This window comes from Quercus robur, chromosome 11, assembly GCF_932294415.1.
Source record: "Quercus robur chromosome 11, dhQueRobu3.1, whole genome shotgun sequence".
Classification (NCBI taxonomy): Eukaryota; Viridiplantae; Streptophyta; class Magnoliopsida; order Fagales; family Fagaceae; genus Quercus; species Quercus robur.
This window is the reverse complement of record NC_065544.1, coordinates 47,110,705-47,130,578: the sequence shown is the minus strand read 5'-3', so window position 1 is coordinate 47,130,578 and position 19,874 is coordinate 47,110,705. Positions and strand designations below refer to the sequence as shown.

The 19,874-nt window shown below is 33.6% G+C and overlaps 3 protein-coding genes across 3 annotated transcripts; all 3 read right to left on the bottom strand.

Annotated features, from left to right (window-relative positions):
* Positions 1 to 915: 915 nt before the first annotated feature.
* Positions 916 to 1,395, bottom strand: LOC126705131 (TMV resistance protein N-like). Its single transcript, XM_050404074.1, has one exon. It carries the CDS (start codon positions 1,393 to 1,395, stop codon positions 916 to 918), a length of 480 nt encoding a protein of 159 aa, XP_050260031.1.
* A 12,311-nt stretch (positions 1,396 to 13,706) lies between these two features.
* Positions 13,707 to 15,047, bottom strand: LOC126705130 (uncharacterized). Its single transcript, XM_050404073.1, has one exon. It carries the CDS (start codon positions 15,045 to 15,047, stop codon positions 13,707 to 13,709), a length of 1,341 nt encoding a protein of 446 aa, XP_050260030.1.
* A 93-nt stretch (positions 15,048 to 15,140) lies between these two features.
* Positions 15,141 to 18,572, bottom strand: LOC126705129 (uncharacterized). Its single transcript, XM_050404072.1, has 7 exons — positions 18,212 to 18,572; positions 17,989 to 18,069; positions 17,829 to 17,897; positions 17,637 to 17,705; positions 16,565 to 16,965; positions 16,284 to 16,467; positions 15,141 to 16,186 (listed from the first exon to the last, which is right to left on the bottom strand). Exons 1-7 carry the CDS (start codon positions 18,570 to 18,572, stop codon positions 15,141 to 15,143), a joined length of 2,211 nt encoding a protein of 736 aa, XP_050260029.1.
* Positions 18,573 to 19,874: the final 1,302 nt, after the last annotated feature.

Sequence of the window (19,874 nt, the reverse complement as noted above, 5' to 3'; positions counted from 1 at the left end):
GCTAGCTACGTTTAGAGACAAAACATTCATCATAAACATAATCTTGGCTTCATTAAGCCACATTGAGAGTGCCTAATTATAATTAGAGATTCATTACTAGATGTATTATGAGGACAATTTTAGAGCTATTAGGGGCCAAATTTGTTGCAAGGTCTGTGTAAAGTTTATACTTGCATGTCTAGAATCTAGTCCTAGTAGGATTAGAATAGGGTTAGTCTAGGTTATTCTATAAATAGTTAAATACTCTCTTATCATGTGGCCAAATAAAAAAAAAAAAGAAAAAAGTTAAGTAATAATAATGAACGTATGAGAAATCTACCAAAAAATCAAAGTATATATGGGATTAGAACCTACGTATCATAGACTTTGGAAATAACTACTGATTAAGTAGATGTCTAAACACATTTGTCCTGTAATGAGTCTTGTCACCCTTTTGAGATAAATAAGTAATAGTTTTGAACTAAAAGGAGGCAAGAATTTGAATTGAGGCATTAAAGGGTCAACTATAAATACCAAACAAATCACTTTAAAGAATGCGGATTAATTGCTAAGTTTGTGTCTTAATTTGTATATATTGAGTAAATCACTAATATAAATATACTACCATGCTTCAAACTACCCAAAGGTTCAACCAGGGTCCAATTTGATATTATATATAATGTCCTAAGTTCATAATATACATGCAGGAGATAAACATAAATTTACTCTGGTTTGACTGACTAGAAAAAGTAAAATAATAATAATAGTAAATTTCCTGTTAGTCCATGGGAAAGTCAGCAAAATTTTAGTGTAGAAAATTATGATATTGATAATAGTATGATTCAGTAAAACAAAAAGATAATAGTATGAACAAAATTACTCAAGACAAATGTTACCTATCATGCAAATGCCATCCAGATATATGACCTAAGTCTTTTAAAGCAGCTTTCCACACTTGCACATCTTATGTGTTAACTCTGGTATCTTCCTCATGTTTTGCAAAGGCTTTAGCAAGAGTGCCTCTCGGTTCCTTACGTCAGAAGGATCCACATGATAAAAGACAGGCAAAATTGTCAATTTGGCCTTTTTCATGCATTCAAAATTTTTTGCTAGTTCAGTTAAGCACCACCTTGAAGAAGCATAGTTTGTTGAGAGAACAATGATAGCATACTTGGACTCTTCTATTGCTTTCAAGAGCTCTGGGGAAATATACTTTCCTCGCTCAAGTTTCTCATCATCCCAAAAAGTGATAATACCCTTTTGTTTCAAAGCAATATAAAGATGATCTGTGAAATTCTTGCGAGTGTCAACACCACAAAAATTGAGAAACACATGGCATTTCCATCGAGGGCAAGAAGAAGAAGAAGAAGATGAAGATGTTGAAGAGGGGGAGGAGGAAGTTGCTTGAGTGGCCATGGAAGCAATTGGTAACTTACTAGCTTGTTAAGCGATATGTACCAAAGAGTGTTGCAGACTTAGAGAATGGGAGCAACAATATATAAGAGATTTTAAGTTTCTTTAGCAAGGCTGAGTGAACTTCTAGGTGACCAGCTATGAGCCATTTTTATGGTTGAAGACCGGCTATGAAGTTTCCCACTTGCTTTCGTTTAGTCTATAAAGTTGAGTCCAAATCTTCTGTCCTATTTTTCCTGTTTTACTCTATACTCCACTAATAAAAACTTGCCACATGCTTACCTAATTAATTAAATACTACCATTATTGACTTATTAATACTACTATTATTAATTAATGGTAGTATTTAATTAATTAAGTAAACATGTGTCAAGATTTTATTGGTGGGGTATAAAGTGGAGGAGGTAGTGTTGATGCGCTTGCAAGGAATGGTAGCACGATGGAGGAAGAATTTTACATTTTTGATTCAGCCCCAAACTTTTTTAAGGAGTTGTTATGCTCTGATGTTAATGGGGTTAACTATTGTAGGCTATTAGCCGCGAACTTAGCCATTTTGGCTTCCTAGTTTGTCTTATTTATGTCCTTTTAACCCAAAAAAAGTGGAGGAGGTAAAGCCTGGCTTTTTTGTTTATCAAATATCAAGTTGGCTATTAGTTGTTGTTTAAGCCCGTACGGCCATGCGGACATATGGTAAGGCAAGAGCAATAGGCCAAAATGGCTAAATACCACCATTTTCAGAAATTTGTAGTAAAAAAACATTGTTTCAGAACTATATAGGGAAATACCACTTTTTATGGTACTCGAGTTTCTTAAACTCGAGTTCCTAGAAGTTTTGCCACTGTGGCAATGCTGAGGTGGAAATTGGGCAATTAAAAAAAAATTATGTGGTACTCGAGCATGGTAAACTCAAGTACCATGCAACACAATACTCGAGTATCTGGAAATTTATTATTTATTATTTTTTTTGGGATTATCAACAAATAAACATAAACATAAAATGGTGTTTATCTTATTTATAGAGTACTCAAGCTCAGCAAGCTCGTACCTAGTAATTTTTTTTTTTTTTTTTGGGGATTATCGACAAATAAACATAAACATAAAATGGTGTTTATCTTATTTATAGAGTACTCGAGCTCAGCAAGCTCGAGTACCTAGTAATTTTTTTTTTTTTTGGATTATTGACAAATAAACATAAACATAAAAATAAGTAGCTTTTTTACGTTTTTATTTATTTAAATAGAAGCATTGTAAAATATAGAGATTTTAATTTCAAAATATGAATTTAATTTCTACATTAAGTAAAATTGTTCACTGTTTTCTCACAAAAATTGTTCACTGTCTTCTGCATAAACTATTTCTAGCTTTTTGCATAAAATTATTTTCTGTTCAGCATTATTTAAAAAATTGTTCACTCTCTTTTCTGTATAAATTATTTTCTATTCACTATTTAAAAAATCGTTCACTGTTTTCTCACAAAACACCTAGTGAAATCTTTTTTTCTAAATCTAAACGCCAAATTTGAATGCTTTTTCATGTTTGAATTTCACAATAATCGAATCTATTTTTCTGCATTGATAAAATCTGTTTCTACATTAATAAGATTTGCACTCTGCCCATTATGTTTACTATATATTCGAATCTGCTTACGGCATTCATAAAATTTGTTTTTTGCATTAAGTAGAACTGTTCACTGTTTTCTCATAAAAATTGTTCACTATTTTCTGCATAAACTATTTCTAGGATTCTGCATAAAATTATTTTCTGTTCAGCATTATTTAAAAAATTGTTCACTCTCTTTTCTGCGTAAATTATTTTCTGTTCACTATTTAAAAAATTGTTCCCTGTTTTCTCATAAAAAACCTAGCGAAATCTTGTTTTCTAATTTTAAAAGCTAAATTTGAATGTTTTTTCATGTTTAAATTTCAAAATGAACGAATTTGTTTTTCTGCAATGATAAAATCTGTTTCTATATTAATAAAATTTGCACTTTGCCTATCATGTTTACTGTATATTTGAATCTGCTTACTGCATTCATAAAATCTGTTTTTTGCATTAAGTAAAACTGTTCACTGTTTTCTCATAAAAATTGTTCACTGTTTTTTGCATAAACTATTTCTAGCATTTTGCATAAAATTATTTTTTATTCAGCATTATTTAAAAAATTGTTCATTCTCTTTTCTGTGTAAATTATTTTCTGTTCACTATTAAAAAAAAATTGTTCCCTGTTTTCTCATAAAACACCTAGTGAAATCTTGTTTTCTAATTTTAAAAGCCAAATCTAAATGCTTTTTCATGTTTAAATTTCAAAATGAACGAATTTTTTTTTCTTCATTGATAAAATCTATTTCTACATTAATAAAATTTGCTCTTTGTACATCATGTTCACTGTATATTCAAATCTGCTTACTACGTTCATAAAATCTATTTTTTGCATTAAGTAAAACTGTTCACTGTTTTCTCATAAAAATTGTTCACTGTTTTCTGCATAAACTATTTTTAGCATTTTGCATAAAATTATTTTCTATTCAGCATTATTTAAAAAATTGTTCACTCTCTTTTCTGCGTAAATTATTTTCTGTTCACTATTTAAAAAATTGTTCACTGTTTTCTCATAAAACACCTAGTGAAATTGTTTTGTCTAAATCTAAACCCCAAATCTGAATGCTTTTTCATGTTTGAATTTCACAATAATCGAATCTATTTTTCTGTATTGATAAAATCTATTTCTACATTAATAAAATTTGCACTCTGCCCATCATGTTTACTGTATATTCGAATCTACTTATTGCATTCATAAAATCTGTTTTTTGCAATAAGTAAAACTGTTCACTGTTTTCTCATAAAAATTGTTCACTGTTTTCTGTATAAACTATTTCTAGCATTCTGCATAAAATTATTTTCTGTTCAGCATTATTTAAAAAATTGTTCACTCTCTTTTCTGTGTAAATTATTTTCTATTCACTATTTAAAAAATTGTTCACTGTTTTCTCATAAAACACCTAGTCAAATCGTTTTTTCTAAATCTAAACGCCAAATCTGAATGCTTTTTCATGTTTGAATTTCACAATTATCGAATCTATTTTTCTGCATTGATAAAATATGTTTCTACATTAATAAAATTCGAACTCTGCACATCATGTTTACTATATATTTGAATCTGCTTACTACATTCATAAAATCTGTTTTTTGCATTAAGTAAAACTATTCACTGTTTTCTCATAAAAATTGTTCACTTTTTTTCTGCATAAACTATTTCTAGCATTCTGCATAAAATTATTTTCTATTCAGCATTATTTAAAAAATTGTTCACTCTCTTTTCTGCGTAAATTATTTTCTGTTCACTATTTAAAAAATTGTTCCCTGTTTTCTCATAAAACACCTAGTGAAATTGTGTTTTCAAAATTTGAACGCCAAATCTGAATGCTTTTTCATGTTTAAATTTCACAATGAACGAATTTGTTTTTCTGCATTGATAAAATCTACTTTTAGCCATACAGTCTGCCTTTCTAGAGCATCAAGTAGCCAAATGATTGTGTCTGTCTATTTGCCTACCTTCAGGCTTTGCAAGAAACAAATTTACTTTTATAGGGATGCATACACCTCCTATTGTAGTCTTTTAAAGCTGGCCAGTTTGCATTTTGTGCAGCCACTTCTTTCATACTCATGGCTTGGGTACGTAATCTTTAGTATTGCACAACTGCATTGTACAAACACTAGGAATTGCACATTTTTAATTTCATTATTATGCCATTCTCATAATTTTTTTAAAGTATTTTTCATGTGTATTATTTTCATACTAAGCTACATTGTATTTCTACAAAATTTAATGCAACACAAGTGCTAAATGTCTCTTTTAGATTTCTACTGCCTATTGCTTCCATGCTTTAGAAACCTAAAGATTTTCTAGCTGATTGCTGAATGGAGAACAATACACAATATCTGGTCCAATCAGAGTCCACTCACATAGGCTTAATTTATGCAGTAATCTTCCAATCAAAAGTACGAGTTGGCATTAGAACGTAACCATTAGTAGAGGAAAGTCAATTAAATTTGAAACAAGAGGTATAGAAAAAGTCATGTTTCTTTAGCAATTTTATGAAACAAAGTCTAACAAGATACATAGCTACAGTTAACACTGAATTAAATAAACTATCTATTACACGTGGAACAAGAACTTGGAGACAATGTCACTTTGCAAGAAATAGAAGTGGTATCAACTCAAAACACAACAAAAGTGAAATGTCCTATGATATTTAAAAGATTTTTTTTTTTCATAAAAAAAAAAGAAAAAAAAAAAAAGAAGATATTTGTTTTGTGATGCGTTTGGATGGCTATCAAACTATCTATCATTTTGCCATTTTGTAAGGAATGTAATAGAATGATTATATATATATATATATAGAAGGATTTGTTCAAAATTTAAATTGAAAGAAATGAATCAAATGATACCCTTAAAGTATGGATGAAATGTTTTATAATGCTTAAATTTATAAAAGATACTAGTGAAAGTTCCATGCGTTGCATGGCTTTAATCATAAATTTTCTTTATATATATTTTTGAGAAATTATAACTAAATAAGTTATTATTACATAATTTTAGAATTATTTTCTAACTAAATGAATGATTATTATAATATAACATGCATAATTTTGTATATTTGTCCTTATATATAATATCTGTAATTAAGATTATCAAAAAAAACCTTTCTAATTTTTTTTTATAACTCCTTATTTATTAATGAAGGAGATGGTTTTAACTCAAGCAATTAAATCTTTTATAATACTTGCATATTATTGTTACTTGCATATGCGTAAGCTGCAACTAAAAAAAAAAAAAAAAAACAATAAACAAAAATGTGGGGTGCAAGAGAGATTCTATGGCAAGATTATTGGTGAATGTATATAAGTTTTAAAATTTTGATAGGGAGCTAGGTTACGGAATAGTAACGGAGTGAAATAGATTCGATTATGTAATAATAGATTACATAAGGACAATGCAGAAAAATAGATTCGATTATTGTGAAATTCAAACATGAAAAAGTATTCAAATTTAGCGTTTAGATTTAGAAAAAACGATTTCACTAGGTGTTTTATGAGAAAACAGTGAACGATTTTTTAAATAGTGAACATAAAATAATTTATGCAAAAAAGAGAGTGAACAATTTTTTAAATAATGTTGAACAGAAAATAATTTTATGCAAAATGCTAGAAATAGTTTTTGCAAAAAACAGTGAACAATTTTTGTGAAAAAATAGTGAACAGTTTTACTTAATGTAGAAATTAAATTCATATTTTGAAATTAAAATCTCTATATTTTACAATGCTTCTATTTAAATAAATAAAAACATAAAAAAGCTACTTATTTTTATGTTTATGTTTATTTGTCGATAATCCTGAAAAAAAAATACTAGGTACTCGAGCTTGGTTAGCTCGAGTACTCTATAAATAAAATAAACACCATTTTGTGTTTATGTTTATTTGTCGATAATCCAAAAAAAAAAAAAAAAACAGCATTTTATTATAAAATGGTACTCGAGCCTGGTATACTTGAGTATTATGTTGCATGGTACTTGAGCTTACCATGCTCGAGTACCACATAATTTTTTTTAATTGCCCAATTTCCACCTCAGTAGTGCCAAGGTGGCAAAACTTCTAGGAACTCGAGTTTAAGAAACTTGAGTACCATAAAAAGTGGTATTTTCCTATATAGTTCTGAAATAGTGTTTTTTTAAAAAAAGTTCTGAAATTGGTGGTATTTGGCCATTTTGGCCCAATAGGTATGTCTATAGAATCTTTCAATTTTATTAAATAGTATTTTTTGTCTTTTACTTGATTAGGTAAATTATCTATCAATTTCATTATTATGTCTTTTTGTTTCCTAATTCTTTTGTTAACCTTAAGTGGATTGGTTGATTTTAATTCTTTCTTTTTCTTTACTTGATCTATTTCTTTTTGATTAACATTAAATATTTCCATTAATTCATTTATTATATCTGGCTCAAATTCTAATTTACTTATACGTTTTACATTTTTATTATGTCTATCACATTTTTTTTTAGGATGTCCATATTTTTTGCATTTATGACAAATAGTATTACTAACATGTCTGTCAGTTTTCTCATTATCTGATGACTCAATAACATTTAAAACTATTATATCTCTTTTTCTGTCTAGCTCTAAAGGTGCATTAAAATTTCTATCTTTTTAGTTAATTCTGCCAGACTATCATCTTGGGTATCTACTATAGATCTTTCAATTAATTTTAGTCTTTCCTCAATTTCCTCTTTTAAATTATTATTTTTATTTTTCCTACCTTTGTTGACTTTTCCTATCTCATCCTTTGTATCAAGTTTCCTACATAGAGATTCTTTAAGACTACTATTTTCTTTCTTTAACACTCTTTCTTCATTACTTGTCTCTATTAGGCTCTTTTGTTTTTCTATTTTTTCTAACATTTCTTTTACTGCGCCTTTCCTTATCATACCTCTTTCTTTGTCTTCATTTATTATATCTCTGACACTTTCTATAGTACTTTTTATGAGATCCTTTCTTTTATCTTCTATACGTGTTACTCTTTCCTTAATTGGGCCAGTTTCTTTGTCAACTCTTCTGTCGGTTGCTTTTAATGTCTATAAGTTCTTATCTATTTCTTCTTCTTCTTTTGAATTATTATTTATATACCAACTATCTATCATAGTTTTAGTTGAAGATGATCTATGATGAGGTTCAAATTCTCTTTCATTTTTTAAAGGTGAATTTAAAGCTTTCATTCTTTCATAGAGGTCCAAAAAACTATCATTTTTCCTTTCTACTTTAACAGAAAACCCAAGAACGGTTAACTTCTGCAAGTGGTGGGAAAATGCAGATTGAATTCAAAATCCCAGAAGCAGTATCTTAGTGCATCCTGTAGTGGTTCGGGCCAATTTTGTTGAGTTGAACCAAACATTTCCCACCACTTGAGGAACCACGAAGGTATCTGTCCCTTGAAATTCCTGTCAAACTGAATGAACCATGAGTGATCATAGTTCTCATTCTGGAAGAATAATACCTTTTCAAATGTGTCCATATAGTCATAATAGTTGTACAGGGGTTCTGAGCCCTTGAGCACTGTAAGTGTCTTGAGCGTGGAGGGATGTCCCCAAGCTTTGCTGCTTACAAAACTCTGTATTATGAATTTATGGTATAGGACAATTGAGGGATTATTCCTATCTCTGATATCTTCTATTCGGGCAGACTTTTCTTGTGTGAGAATGCCTTTATAGAATTTGATGCTTTTTTCTGGGCTTTTAGGAAGGAAGTGCCATTCAGGAGGCATTACTTCCATTGCCAGTGCCAGTGGATCCGTTATATGGGCCAAGTGTGGCTCAATATAAGAGATATGCTGAACAAAAGGTTTCTTAAGGTAAGAAGCTCTACCTGTTCTGGGAGGGAGAGCAAATGAAGATTGCTTAGACACGATAGGACCAAAGGGTTCTTCAACTTTGTATGGAGCTAAAGTTGCTTTGGGAGGAAGTGTGGCTAAAGCAGAGCTATAACTGTGTTGTCCTTGGGGCCTTTGGTAATTTGGTTTCGGAATTGTGGAGACCAAATAACGATTGGCAACAATGGATGGTGACACAGGTGAAACTTTTGGTGAACTAGAAAAGGGTACTAAAGGGCCAGGGTTCTGTGCCTGACTGGTACTCCTAGTGGTTTGCTATTTAGGCAATTTAGGGGGTTGGGGTTGTGCGGGTTTCTTCCCGGACATTTTGGTCTGGATTCTGCAAAAATTCACGGGTTAGGAAGTCAGGGATACTGTTCTGAGTTCCTGCTATGAATTCAATGTCAAAATCGAAAACAGAAAGAATAGCTTGCCAACGTGCAAAAATCTGTTTTGATGCAATGTTTTGAACATCTTTTTCTAAAACATGTTTTGCAGATTTACAATCAATTCTTATTAAAAACTTTTGATTTAAAAGGTCACTTTGGAACTTTGAAATGCATAGTACTATAGATAAAATTTCTTTTTTAATAGTACTATAATTTAACTGAGTGGGAGTCCAAACTCCAGAATGGAAACAAACAATTTGTTCCGGGGAGGTGGGACTAACACGCTGAAGGAGAATGCCACCATAACCAACGTTAGAGGCATCTGTCTGTACTACCTTGAAGGAATTTTCAGAGGGGATTCCGAGGCAAGGGAGTGTTTTGACATACTTCTTGATCTGTTGGACAACCGATGTATGAGTGGGTGTCCAAGGAGGAGGATTGGTTCGGAGTCTATCAAAAAGAGGCTTGCATTGTTGCCTAAGGTTTTGATAGAAATCAGAAATGTAGTTGAGGGATCCTAGAAACCTTTGGAGTTGGGTTTTTTCGAGGATCTCATCTGGGAACTTTTCTGCAAACTGGATGGCCCTATCTATGGGTTTGATGACTCCATGTCTTATATCAAAACCTAAGAACCTAACACTTGTTTGGAAAAGCTTTATCTTCGGGGCCGAGACAACAAGACCATTTTTCTTGATGGTTTGGAAGAATGTCTGAGATGCTTCCAATGTTTGTCTAGGGATTCAGAGAAGATGAGTACATCATCAATGTACACAATGACATGACTGGAGAATGGATTAAAAATCTCATTCATGATGTTCTGGAATTCAGAAGGTGCATTTTTAAGACCGAAGGGCATTACATTCCATTCGTAATGACCAAAGGGTGTGGTGAAGGCTGTCTTGTACCTATCAGACTCTCTGATCTGTATCTGCCAAAAACCACTCTTCATGTCAAACTTACTGAAAACCGTTGCTTTACTAAGCCTGTTAACTAGGTCTCTCTTATTGGGTATTGGATACCGAATCCATTCTAAGACTTTGTTAAGGGGCTTGTAATTGATGACAAGTCGAGGAACACCTCTCTCAATCTTAGCGTTTTTCTGGACATAAAAGGCTGGACAAGACCATGGTGACCTGGAATTTCTGATGATTCCCTTTCCAAGGAGATCCTCTATCTCTGCTTTGCAGGTATCCATGAGGTTCTGGCTCATTTGGATAGGTCTGGCTTTGGTTGGGATGTTCTTTTCATGAAAATCTTTGACATAAGGTAGTGCAACTTCATGCCTTTTCCTATGCCAAAAAGCTGTGGGTAGATCAGAGCAAACTTCATGCTTGAGTTTTTCTTCAAACTTTCTGATGTCTGATTGGTAACTTTTGCAAGCTAATTGCTCATCAACCCTAGCGTAGTTCAGTTCTTTACCGAGGTACTTAAGGTGTTGGGTTTTGGCTTTAATAAGGTTAAGGGTCTTGGAGATAGAAACCTCTTGGAGACTATTGATGTCTTTGGGTTCTGGGCTCTTAAGAAACTTGAACTTAACTGGCTGGCCAAAAGGATGGGTAGTGATTCCTTCACTATCCGTGGTGAAAGGATATAACAGACACATGAATGGGTTCCCTAAGATGACCCTATCTGTCATGTTCTTAACAAGAACAAAGGTGGTTTTGAAACACGCATTGTCTTGGCAAACATGTGCTCTTGGGATTTTAAATTCAATCTGCATTTTCCCACCACTTGCGAAGGTTAACCTTTCTTTGGTTTTCCGGAAGTATTTAGAGGGAATGATTCCTTCTTGAATGTAGTTGAGATCTGCGCCTGAGTCTATTAAGGCAATGACCTCGAATTGAAAATCCTTACTTATGACAATCCTGACTTTGGAATGCCATTTCTGGGAGTTAATTCTACTAATGGTTTGTAAGAACGATCTATTGGATAGTTCCGATCCCATATCTGCAGTAGGGTTAACTGTATCATTTGCTTCTTCATCAGAAGGGTTCTGTAATGAGATTCTGTCCTCATTATCCTGATGAGAAGTATACTCAGGGTTTTTGATTCTTTGATCCATAAGATCATGATCAACCTTGAGGATGATTAGCTCTTGCCTAAGGGTTCTAGCCTCGGACTTGGTATCTTTAATCTCTTTCTGGAGATCTTGGACGGTTATCTCTTTCTTGGATTTAGTAAACCTATTGTAGATTTTTTCCAAGTCAACTCTGGGTTCCTGAGACCTAGGTTCGGATGTGCTAGCTTCCGTGACTAGGGTTTTGTGGAACTTACTAAGTTTCTGAGATTTCTCAACTGGATCCTTGATCTGTTCTATGAGATCTAGGAGTAGTTGTTCTTGCTGAGAAAGTACTTTGATAGTGTTGTTCCTGCAACAACTATCTTGGCAAGGTATGGCTTCATCTGGGCTACTAGAGGTGCTATCTGAAACTCTAGGAGAGGATGAATCTTGGTAAATCTGACTGATTTCTCGGTCGATAGAACTATTGGGAGACTCACTTTCCGGGTGGTCAAGCTCTATGGTTTTGGAAATATCATCAGATACTAAGGAATGGGTAGGGGATTTGCCTGGACATTCTTTCTTGAAATGTCCTTTCTTTCCACACCGAAAGCATTTTCCTTTTGCTTTGGGTTTGAGGTCGGCAATCGGTCTAGGTTTGGAGTTTCCTTTCTTATAGAGGCCTCTTGCTTCCAATTTTCGCCTTCTATATTCTCTGGAAACAATCCTTTCCCTGTGGAAATCTTTAAAGGCTGGGTTACCTCTAAACTTGGATATCCATTTCTTAGGAGGAAGTGGGGGCGAATTATATAACTGATCCTCTAGATATTCCTTCTCCTTTTCACTTTCTGAGGAGGGTTAGTTGGAACTACTAGAAGATATGTGGGCTTCTAAGGCATTTACTTCTGGTAAAGGAGAGACTAATTTCTCTACTTTTTGTGTTGAATGTCTAGCCTTTGCTGGTGAAGGAGTTTTTGTTGGAAGTTTGGTTTTGACATAGTTCTTTTTATGCCAATTGAAATGTTTCTCAAAGTATTCAAAGAAAGAATAATCTGCTTTCACCGTTCTCATGAATAACTTCCATTTCTCCAAAACTTCAACCTTTTGTTCTCTGGTATGGTTGGCTCGATAGGCTTCTCTTTTAACTCTGTTCTGCTCAGAATTAAATTCCTTTTCAAGCATGTCCATATCAGGGATGAATTCTTTGGTCAACACAAGGAGCTGATGATCGTATTCAGTTTCCTGCTGAATAGGATTTTTAAAGTCAGATCCTGATGGTGAAGGGGGTTTAAGACTGTCCTGACTGTTGCTGTCTTCTTCTTGATCAACAACTGAGTCTTGTTTGGCTATGTAACAAGGGGTACTAACCTGAGAATGGTCTTTGACTCCTTGAAACAGTGGACCTAAGTCTCTTCTAGAGGTAGGAGCTCGTGTTCTAGACGAACTACTATACTGGGATGCAGGTCTATCTTTCAAGAGGATAGTTGGCTGCCTAAAGGGTTGGCGTAGATCTATGGATCTAGACCTGTGATGTAGATCTATGGGAGATCTGGGTTCCTCATAGTCTAAAGGTGACCTAAACCTATACTGATCAAAGCTTAGTCTAACCGTTCCATCGGCTAGCTGCTGGATGATATCTAGATCTGGACTCCTAACAGGGTTCTGAACCTGTAAAGGATAATTCTCATTTTCCAAAGTCCATTGGGCTGGGAATGTTATTTCAGACCATTGCAGGGTTCTTGGTACCTGAACAGTGGATCTAACATCCGAGGTTTGGATAAGAGTAGTTTCTCCTGGCTTTCTCTTATCGAACGCTTGAATGGACATGTTGGTTCGCATGCACTTATAATACACTCTGTATATAAGAGCAAGCTGCTTGGTTCCATGTAACACAAGGTTTCCATGGGTCTTGATGTTGAGAGTGAGGACCTTCAAGATATGAGGGTCGTCAAGTGCAACTGTGAGGTTCGGGTAACAGTCGAAGTGAACTGGACCATTACTCAGACTGGATTCTATGGTTCCTAGGAGACTGTCTCTAAATCTGATAAGACGGGTGTCTCGTAGTGCCATAAGGATCGAGTTGTTCAAACCTTCTCTGATCAATGGTTTTACTCCAACTTGGACGAGTCCTATGTGGAGGAATCTATGACCATTTTCCCTGTGAGCTTTCATGGCTGTAGGGGACAAATGGCAGGTGTACATTTTCTGTTGTCTTCAAAGGGATTCTTGGCAAAAAAATGCGTGTACCCACATATTGTCCAGTCAAAATTTCAGCATCAATTACGTTGTTAAAACATCCACGGCATATCAATCTTGTACCATTACATAATCCGGCTTTTGGATCTATATTGCGCAACAACATAATTGGAGCACCCTTTTTTAGCCTTAATATATGTGGTGGTAAACCCCCTGGAGATATAGAATTTAGGAATTCTTGTTGATATAGATGTTGTGTATCTCTTTCAACCTCATCAAAAGAATGTAATGTAAACTCATCTCCTGGAAACTAAGAAATTATCTTTGCATTAAGTTGTTCAACATCATCATTTATAGGTGTTAGCAAAGCCCTATCAACCATATACCTTGCATCATTGACATGGTCTTGTAAATTTGGAAAAACTTGATCAATCAAGTTGTATATAGAATGCTGACCCTCCCATTCCATTGCCATTGAAGGGGGTAGTTTAATCAAATCATCAATTATATATGGTTCATTCCCATCACCAATGTGTTGTATGTACTCAGCATACTCTTCATCATTGCTAGACCTCATATTCTGCTTCAAATGTAACACTTTGACATCTTTCCATAATGGGGACTTGACTATGCATGCATCAATCATTTCTGCCTTTGTACCCTTTGGAACAACCGGAAGTACTTGACGAAAATCTCCACCCAAAATTAGCACCTTCCCACCAAAAGGTAAATTTACTTCCATAATATCTCTAAATGTTCTATCTAAAGATTCGAGTGCACGTCGATTTACCATTGGGGCTTCATCCCAAATTATTATGGTGGCACGTCTAATAAGCTCAGCTAAGTCTGATTGTTTACTTATTGAGCAAGTAGATGAAGCATCTAGAGTTAAAGAAATCTTAAACCTGGAATGCGCTGTTCTTCCACCGGGGAGTAATGTTGCTGCTATGCCAGATGTAGCTGTGGCAATTGCAATGTGACCAGCTTTTCTCAAGGCTGCCAATATTGTGCGATACAAAAATGTTTTTCCAGTTCCCCCTGGCCCATCGACGAAGAATATCATGCTTTCGTTACGATCAATAACTGTCATGATTGTCTCATATGCAAGTCTCTCGTCGTTATTCAACTTCTCAATTAAAGTGAATTCTTCATCTATATTAGGAATAGTTAGCTCATCTTGAATGAGTCTTGGTATAGTTGAATCATTGTCACATTCTCCAGTTAAAATCGGCAAATCATACTCTGTAATATGCTTTCCATGTTGCAAGAGTAATGCCTCTAAATCATTGAGAAGTTTATTTGTACGATGTGTCTCTGTTGTAACAGATGTTGATGGGTAATCTTCTATCATATATGGATAGAACTCATTCCACAATTCTCTTACTCCAATTGGTAAACAAAATACCAATATTGTTGCGAACAATCTTCTTAAAGCTGACGGCATTCGAATGTCTCTTGCCTCAAGTAGACATTGTCGTATGCTGTTATCATTTTCTAGTAAACCCCTATGTTCAGCTGCTTGTTTAAAAGTTGGATAGGTTATCCCATTCACAGTCAATAAATCATCAAATCCTGTTGGCCCCTTGACATGATTAAGAAGAACACGCAAATTGAACTTCTCTCCATCAAATGGTGAAACAGTATATACCATGCCCACTACTTTTTTATGAGATCTTCTTTGTGTCCATGTTTTGTTTTTATAATCCCAACAATAATGCTCAGGGAACTCTCTATATAGATAATTTCATGCATCATGATCAATCGTGTTCATATAAAAAAATTCAGTGAGCATTGTCTTTTTACTTCGCTCCAAAACATTAGCAATTGGTTCATGTGGTCTAAAATGTACCTGTTGTCTATCTGGAAGATGAATTTGCAAACGAAAAACGGCAGGGTACATTCGATACATAGGGAAAGAAAATATCTTCCAACATGCCTCTTGAGCACATACCCATCTTGCATCAACGTACTGTTGGACCTCATCATAATTTGGGCCTGGTCTAACTTCCATAGAGACACGATCTGGGCCTTTATACACATATTTGTATAAGTACTTTACACTCTTGATACTGCAACATATTTCAACATTAATATGACAATTATATTTTAGCAGTAACCAAGGATTATATGGAACAACCCAAGTATTATCTACCATAATCCTGCAATGATCATTCAATGGCACGGGATTATTAGTATCATATCGTTTGTAAACAGGATATGAGTCATTGCCTTGGTAGGTTTCTGGTGAGAAAGGCTTTGGGTATCCTTTTTTAAATCGCCCATTTTTCATACATGGTGATCTTGGATTTTGTACTCCGCAAGGACCATGTATCATATGTTTCAGTACAGCTTTATGTAACTGAGGTTGTTCCTCCTTATACGGTATTTCTGCTTTAACAACTCGATCGTAATCCTCTGGATTATGCAATTTATCATCTTCATCGAGAATTATAAGCATGTGTGCATGTGGTAAACCCCTTTTTTGGAACTCAAAGACTTGCACATATACAATAACTCTTCCGAGAACCCCTTTAACCACAATATCATCTTTCAATTCTTCAAATTTTGATTTGAAAACTCTTGCAAGCAAGTCTGGACGATCTTGTGCGGTTTGTGCAGGTAAAAGCTCATTTTGGATTTCTTCCCATCCTGGATTACACGTCATTGTGATGAATAAATCTGGTTTCCCAAACTTTTGAACCAATGAAATTGCATCTTGAAATCGTTGGATCATATCGCGTGGGCTTCCCACAAATGATGAAGGTAGAATGGTTCTATGTCCAACATTTCCTAAATATAAGGTGAAAAAGTTGGGTCATTAATAAATATTCCTACCAATTTGCCATTAATAAGATAATGTAAATTTCAAGTGTAAAATTTACATTACCAGTATCACTCTCTCCTTCATGGAAAGCATCTTGTAGGCCTTGGTACAGATCTGCCCTAATAGAATCTTGATTGTGCTCAAACCACCTAAGCTTGTGTGTTTCAATTTTTACATAATTATCAACAACATACTGTTGTGAAAGGCGTCCTCCATACCAAATCATTGATAGAGCATCGTCGCGAATCTTGAACATTAGTAAAAATAAATGTAAGTTCAGTTATTTTATAGTGTAAGCGGCATTTTGAAGTAAAAAAAAAAATTGAAAATAATAAAACTGTTACCTGAAAGATGAATGCATAATACTCACGACATGACACTTTATTTCTATTAGTGTCGCGTGTATTGATATCCCATCCATATGTTCCAAATGGGAAAAGTATTGGGTACTGCAATGGATCATAATATCCTGCTGTATCTTGAACATTGATCAAATTACCACCAAATGTTTGAACCAAAATTTCTCTACCACTTAAATGACCAGCTTCTTCTCCTCCTACAATAATAGCTGCCACTTGGGAAGCACTAGGAAGGCAATATTGAGGTTGGTTTAAAGGTTGTTCTTTAATCAGAAGTTTACATTGATGTAAATTTAGACTTCGAGATAGTTGACGAAATTTCTCCACAAATGGGTTATGCATGTCTAAGATCCTTTGAATAAGTTGCACAATATCTTCATGAGCTTCTACAGATTGAGACATTTGCCGTTGTATTTCAAGACCAGTGTCGTAGATATATAATTGTAAATGCCGTACACTTAGAGGTGTATGTGGTAAAAGACTACCAATTCTATGATAGATGGCACCTTGGGCCCGAAATGTATATATTCCTCGACTATTCAAGGCCATGGTTTCGTCTACGTGTACTCCCATTGAGGTAAATGCAAACATGTTGTTGTAAAACCGTATATATTGCCTGAAATGTCTGCCTCGTGGTGTTTGCTCACAAATGAGCTCCCTAAATTCAGGACAAATTGGTATGTTGGGTAAGGATATTTTTCCATCCTTGCAACACATCGAGGATGTCTCTCGATGGAACAAACGGGCATTACAAAAGTAACATGTCTTTGGTTGTGGTAGTTGGTACCTAATGGTCTGTATACCTTCTTTATAATCCTTTGCACAATTGTATCTGCCTCGCATACAATTTATTACATGTGCAGTACCATCAAACGTGTTGTCAACACCTAATTTTTATTTTGAGGAAAAAATTAGTGATAAAGAGTGTTATGATAGTTGTGAAAGAAAATATTAAAATATTAATAATGTTTCAAATATGCAGCTTATTAACAAATAATAAAATTGATAATGATAAACATGTAAATTGAAATTAAAATGGTGAGATTGAGTAACAAACCTTGTTCTCTGTAGCCATCCCCGTGATTTTGACAATTTATATTTTCAACTGCTTCTGTTCTTTCTGCTCCTGCAATGTAATTATAGAAAATGCTCAATTGGTGTTATTATATATAAAAAATAATGATGAAATGTTTATAGAAGGATATAAACATGAAATTGAGGATAAAAATGGTGACATTGAGTAACGAACCTTGTTCTCTATAGGCATCCCCTTGGTTTTGCTCAACTATATTTTCAACTCCTTCAATTCTTTCTGTAACTGCAATGTATTTATATAAAATGCTCAATTGGTGTAATTATATATAAAAAAATATGGTTAAAGCTTTATCAATATATTATATAAGACTTACCAGTAGTAACATTAGAATTTATATGACTTGATCCAGCCTCAAAGTCATTCGCCATTATAGTTGGATAGGTTGGAGGGAGACCTAAATTTAATATTATAAACATTGACTTAGTATCTTTGTATACATTGACATACAATTAACATGCCAAAGATTACGGATTTTATCAAAATAATAAGATTCCAATCAATGAAGAATGTTTAAACAGCTTAAACTATAATCTCACCACTGACTTCTTGCATAGCCCTATGCTCAACTGGCATATTGCGTGCCAAGTTACGGATATGGGTAAGCCGACGACTTCGTCCATCCTCGTGATTAGGTGGTATTAGTGATGGGTTTGTTGATGTTGAATTAGAATGTACAACATCTTCTTCATTTAAATTTGTTGGGCCTCCCACTAAAATGTGATCACCACCTAAAGTTTGTTGCCTTTGTCTTGAGTAATTAGCACGACGTCTTGCCAATCGAATATTTCTGCTTTCATTGTCTTCTCGTTGTCTTCTCAAGCAAGCATAATATCTCCATTGTTCTCGACGACGTTCTATGTCATCGGTATTCACCGCCGATGTATTTTGCGAACTCATTTCTACATAAAATTAAATTAAATTTATGGTGGTCGTTGCGCATACATACACAATAATCAATAGATTTTTCCTTGTCACAAACAGGGTGTTTTAAAACCTCATTAAAGTGAACTAATTTTGAACAAATTAATCACATGTAAGAATTGTAATAATATGTGTGATTGTAATAAACTTTTAGTAAAATAGGAGAAATAAGTTACACTTCTTAAAATTATTAAATTATTATTTTAGGTTATGATTTGTTAGATCAATATGATGAAAATATAATTCAGAAAATGTTTAATTTATTTCAAAAAATCATTTATTTATAGTTAAAATTAGATTAAATTTTTCGTACTCATTTCACACACTTTAAAAAAAAATCATGCCATTTTGGTTAATTTGGATGAGAAAATAATGTGTCTGTTTGTAACTTTATGTGTCTGTGTGTAAGTGTAAGAGAGAGAAGAAGTGGCTTAGTGAGTTTAGAAGTTGAGAGTTGTGGAGGTGATGATTTAAAGGATTTGAATGTACATTTAATTTCTTACTTTACCGGATATAAATATAATATCAAACAAATATACAAAGAGGCGTTGAAGTCTGAAAAGAAAAATATTGTTGTTTTACGTTAAAACTTTTTTAATCCCTTCTTTACTAAAGTTCCCTTAATTATCCGTAAAAAAAATACCCTTAATTACGTGGGACATACTGATAGATGGCTAACGTGTAAGAGTTAATTTAGAACATTTATTATAATTTTGGATTATTACATTTTCCAATCACAAAAAAAAAAAAAAAAAAAGTCTAGGGGTGTGATGAAAAATTCAAAAACTGTAGGTTAAAAATTGAGAAGATGACTAGCTCGATCAATTGAGAAGAAGTTTTGACCGATCGAGTCATAATTTTGTAGAATTTAAATAAAGCCCATCAGCCGTTAAACAATTATGGTTTCACCTAGATTTGATACCACTTGCAAAGTTTTAGACCCCTGGAAAACACAGTGTTTAATCTAATTTATTAGCCAAGTTTTTACTCAAATTAATTATTCAGATTTTGGTTGAACATTCATCACAAATAACATGCACAACAGTAACCTAAATAACACAAAATATGATGACTTAAGAAAGCAAATCTATCTCCAAGCATAAATCAAAGATTCTCTAAACTATAACCTGTTTGAGGAAAATGAAAGTACCATAATCAGTATTACCTAAATCCACTAAGGAGAGAACCTGCAAAATTGCTGCAAGATTCTAAAAACCATATAAGTAAGGTATATAATGTAAAATTATATCTTTAGGGAATTTATATCCTACATTGCAA

Bases quoted from the DNA above. Each gene is read 5' to 3' on its own strand.
- LOC126705131 (XM_050404074.1), bottom strand. From the start codon at position 1,395: ATGGCCACTCAAGCAACTTCCTCCTCCCCCTCTTCAACATCTTCATCT.
- LOC126705130 (XM_050404073.1), bottom strand. From the start codon at position 15,047: ATGGTATATACTGTTTCACCATTTGATGGAGAGAAGTTCAATTTGCGT.
- LOC126705129 (XM_050404072.1), bottom strand. From the start codon at position 18,572: ATGAGTTCGCAAAATACATCGGCGGTGAATACCGATGACATAGAACGT. The intron at 17,898-17,988 runs GTAAGTCTTATA...AATACATTGCAG, and splicing joins AAATTCTAATGTTACTACTG to TTACAGAAAGAATTGAAGGA. The intron at 16,966-17,636 runs GTTTGTTACTCA...CTCAATCTGTAG, and splicing joins GGATGGCTACAGAGAACAAG to AAGCTCATGAAGATATTGTG.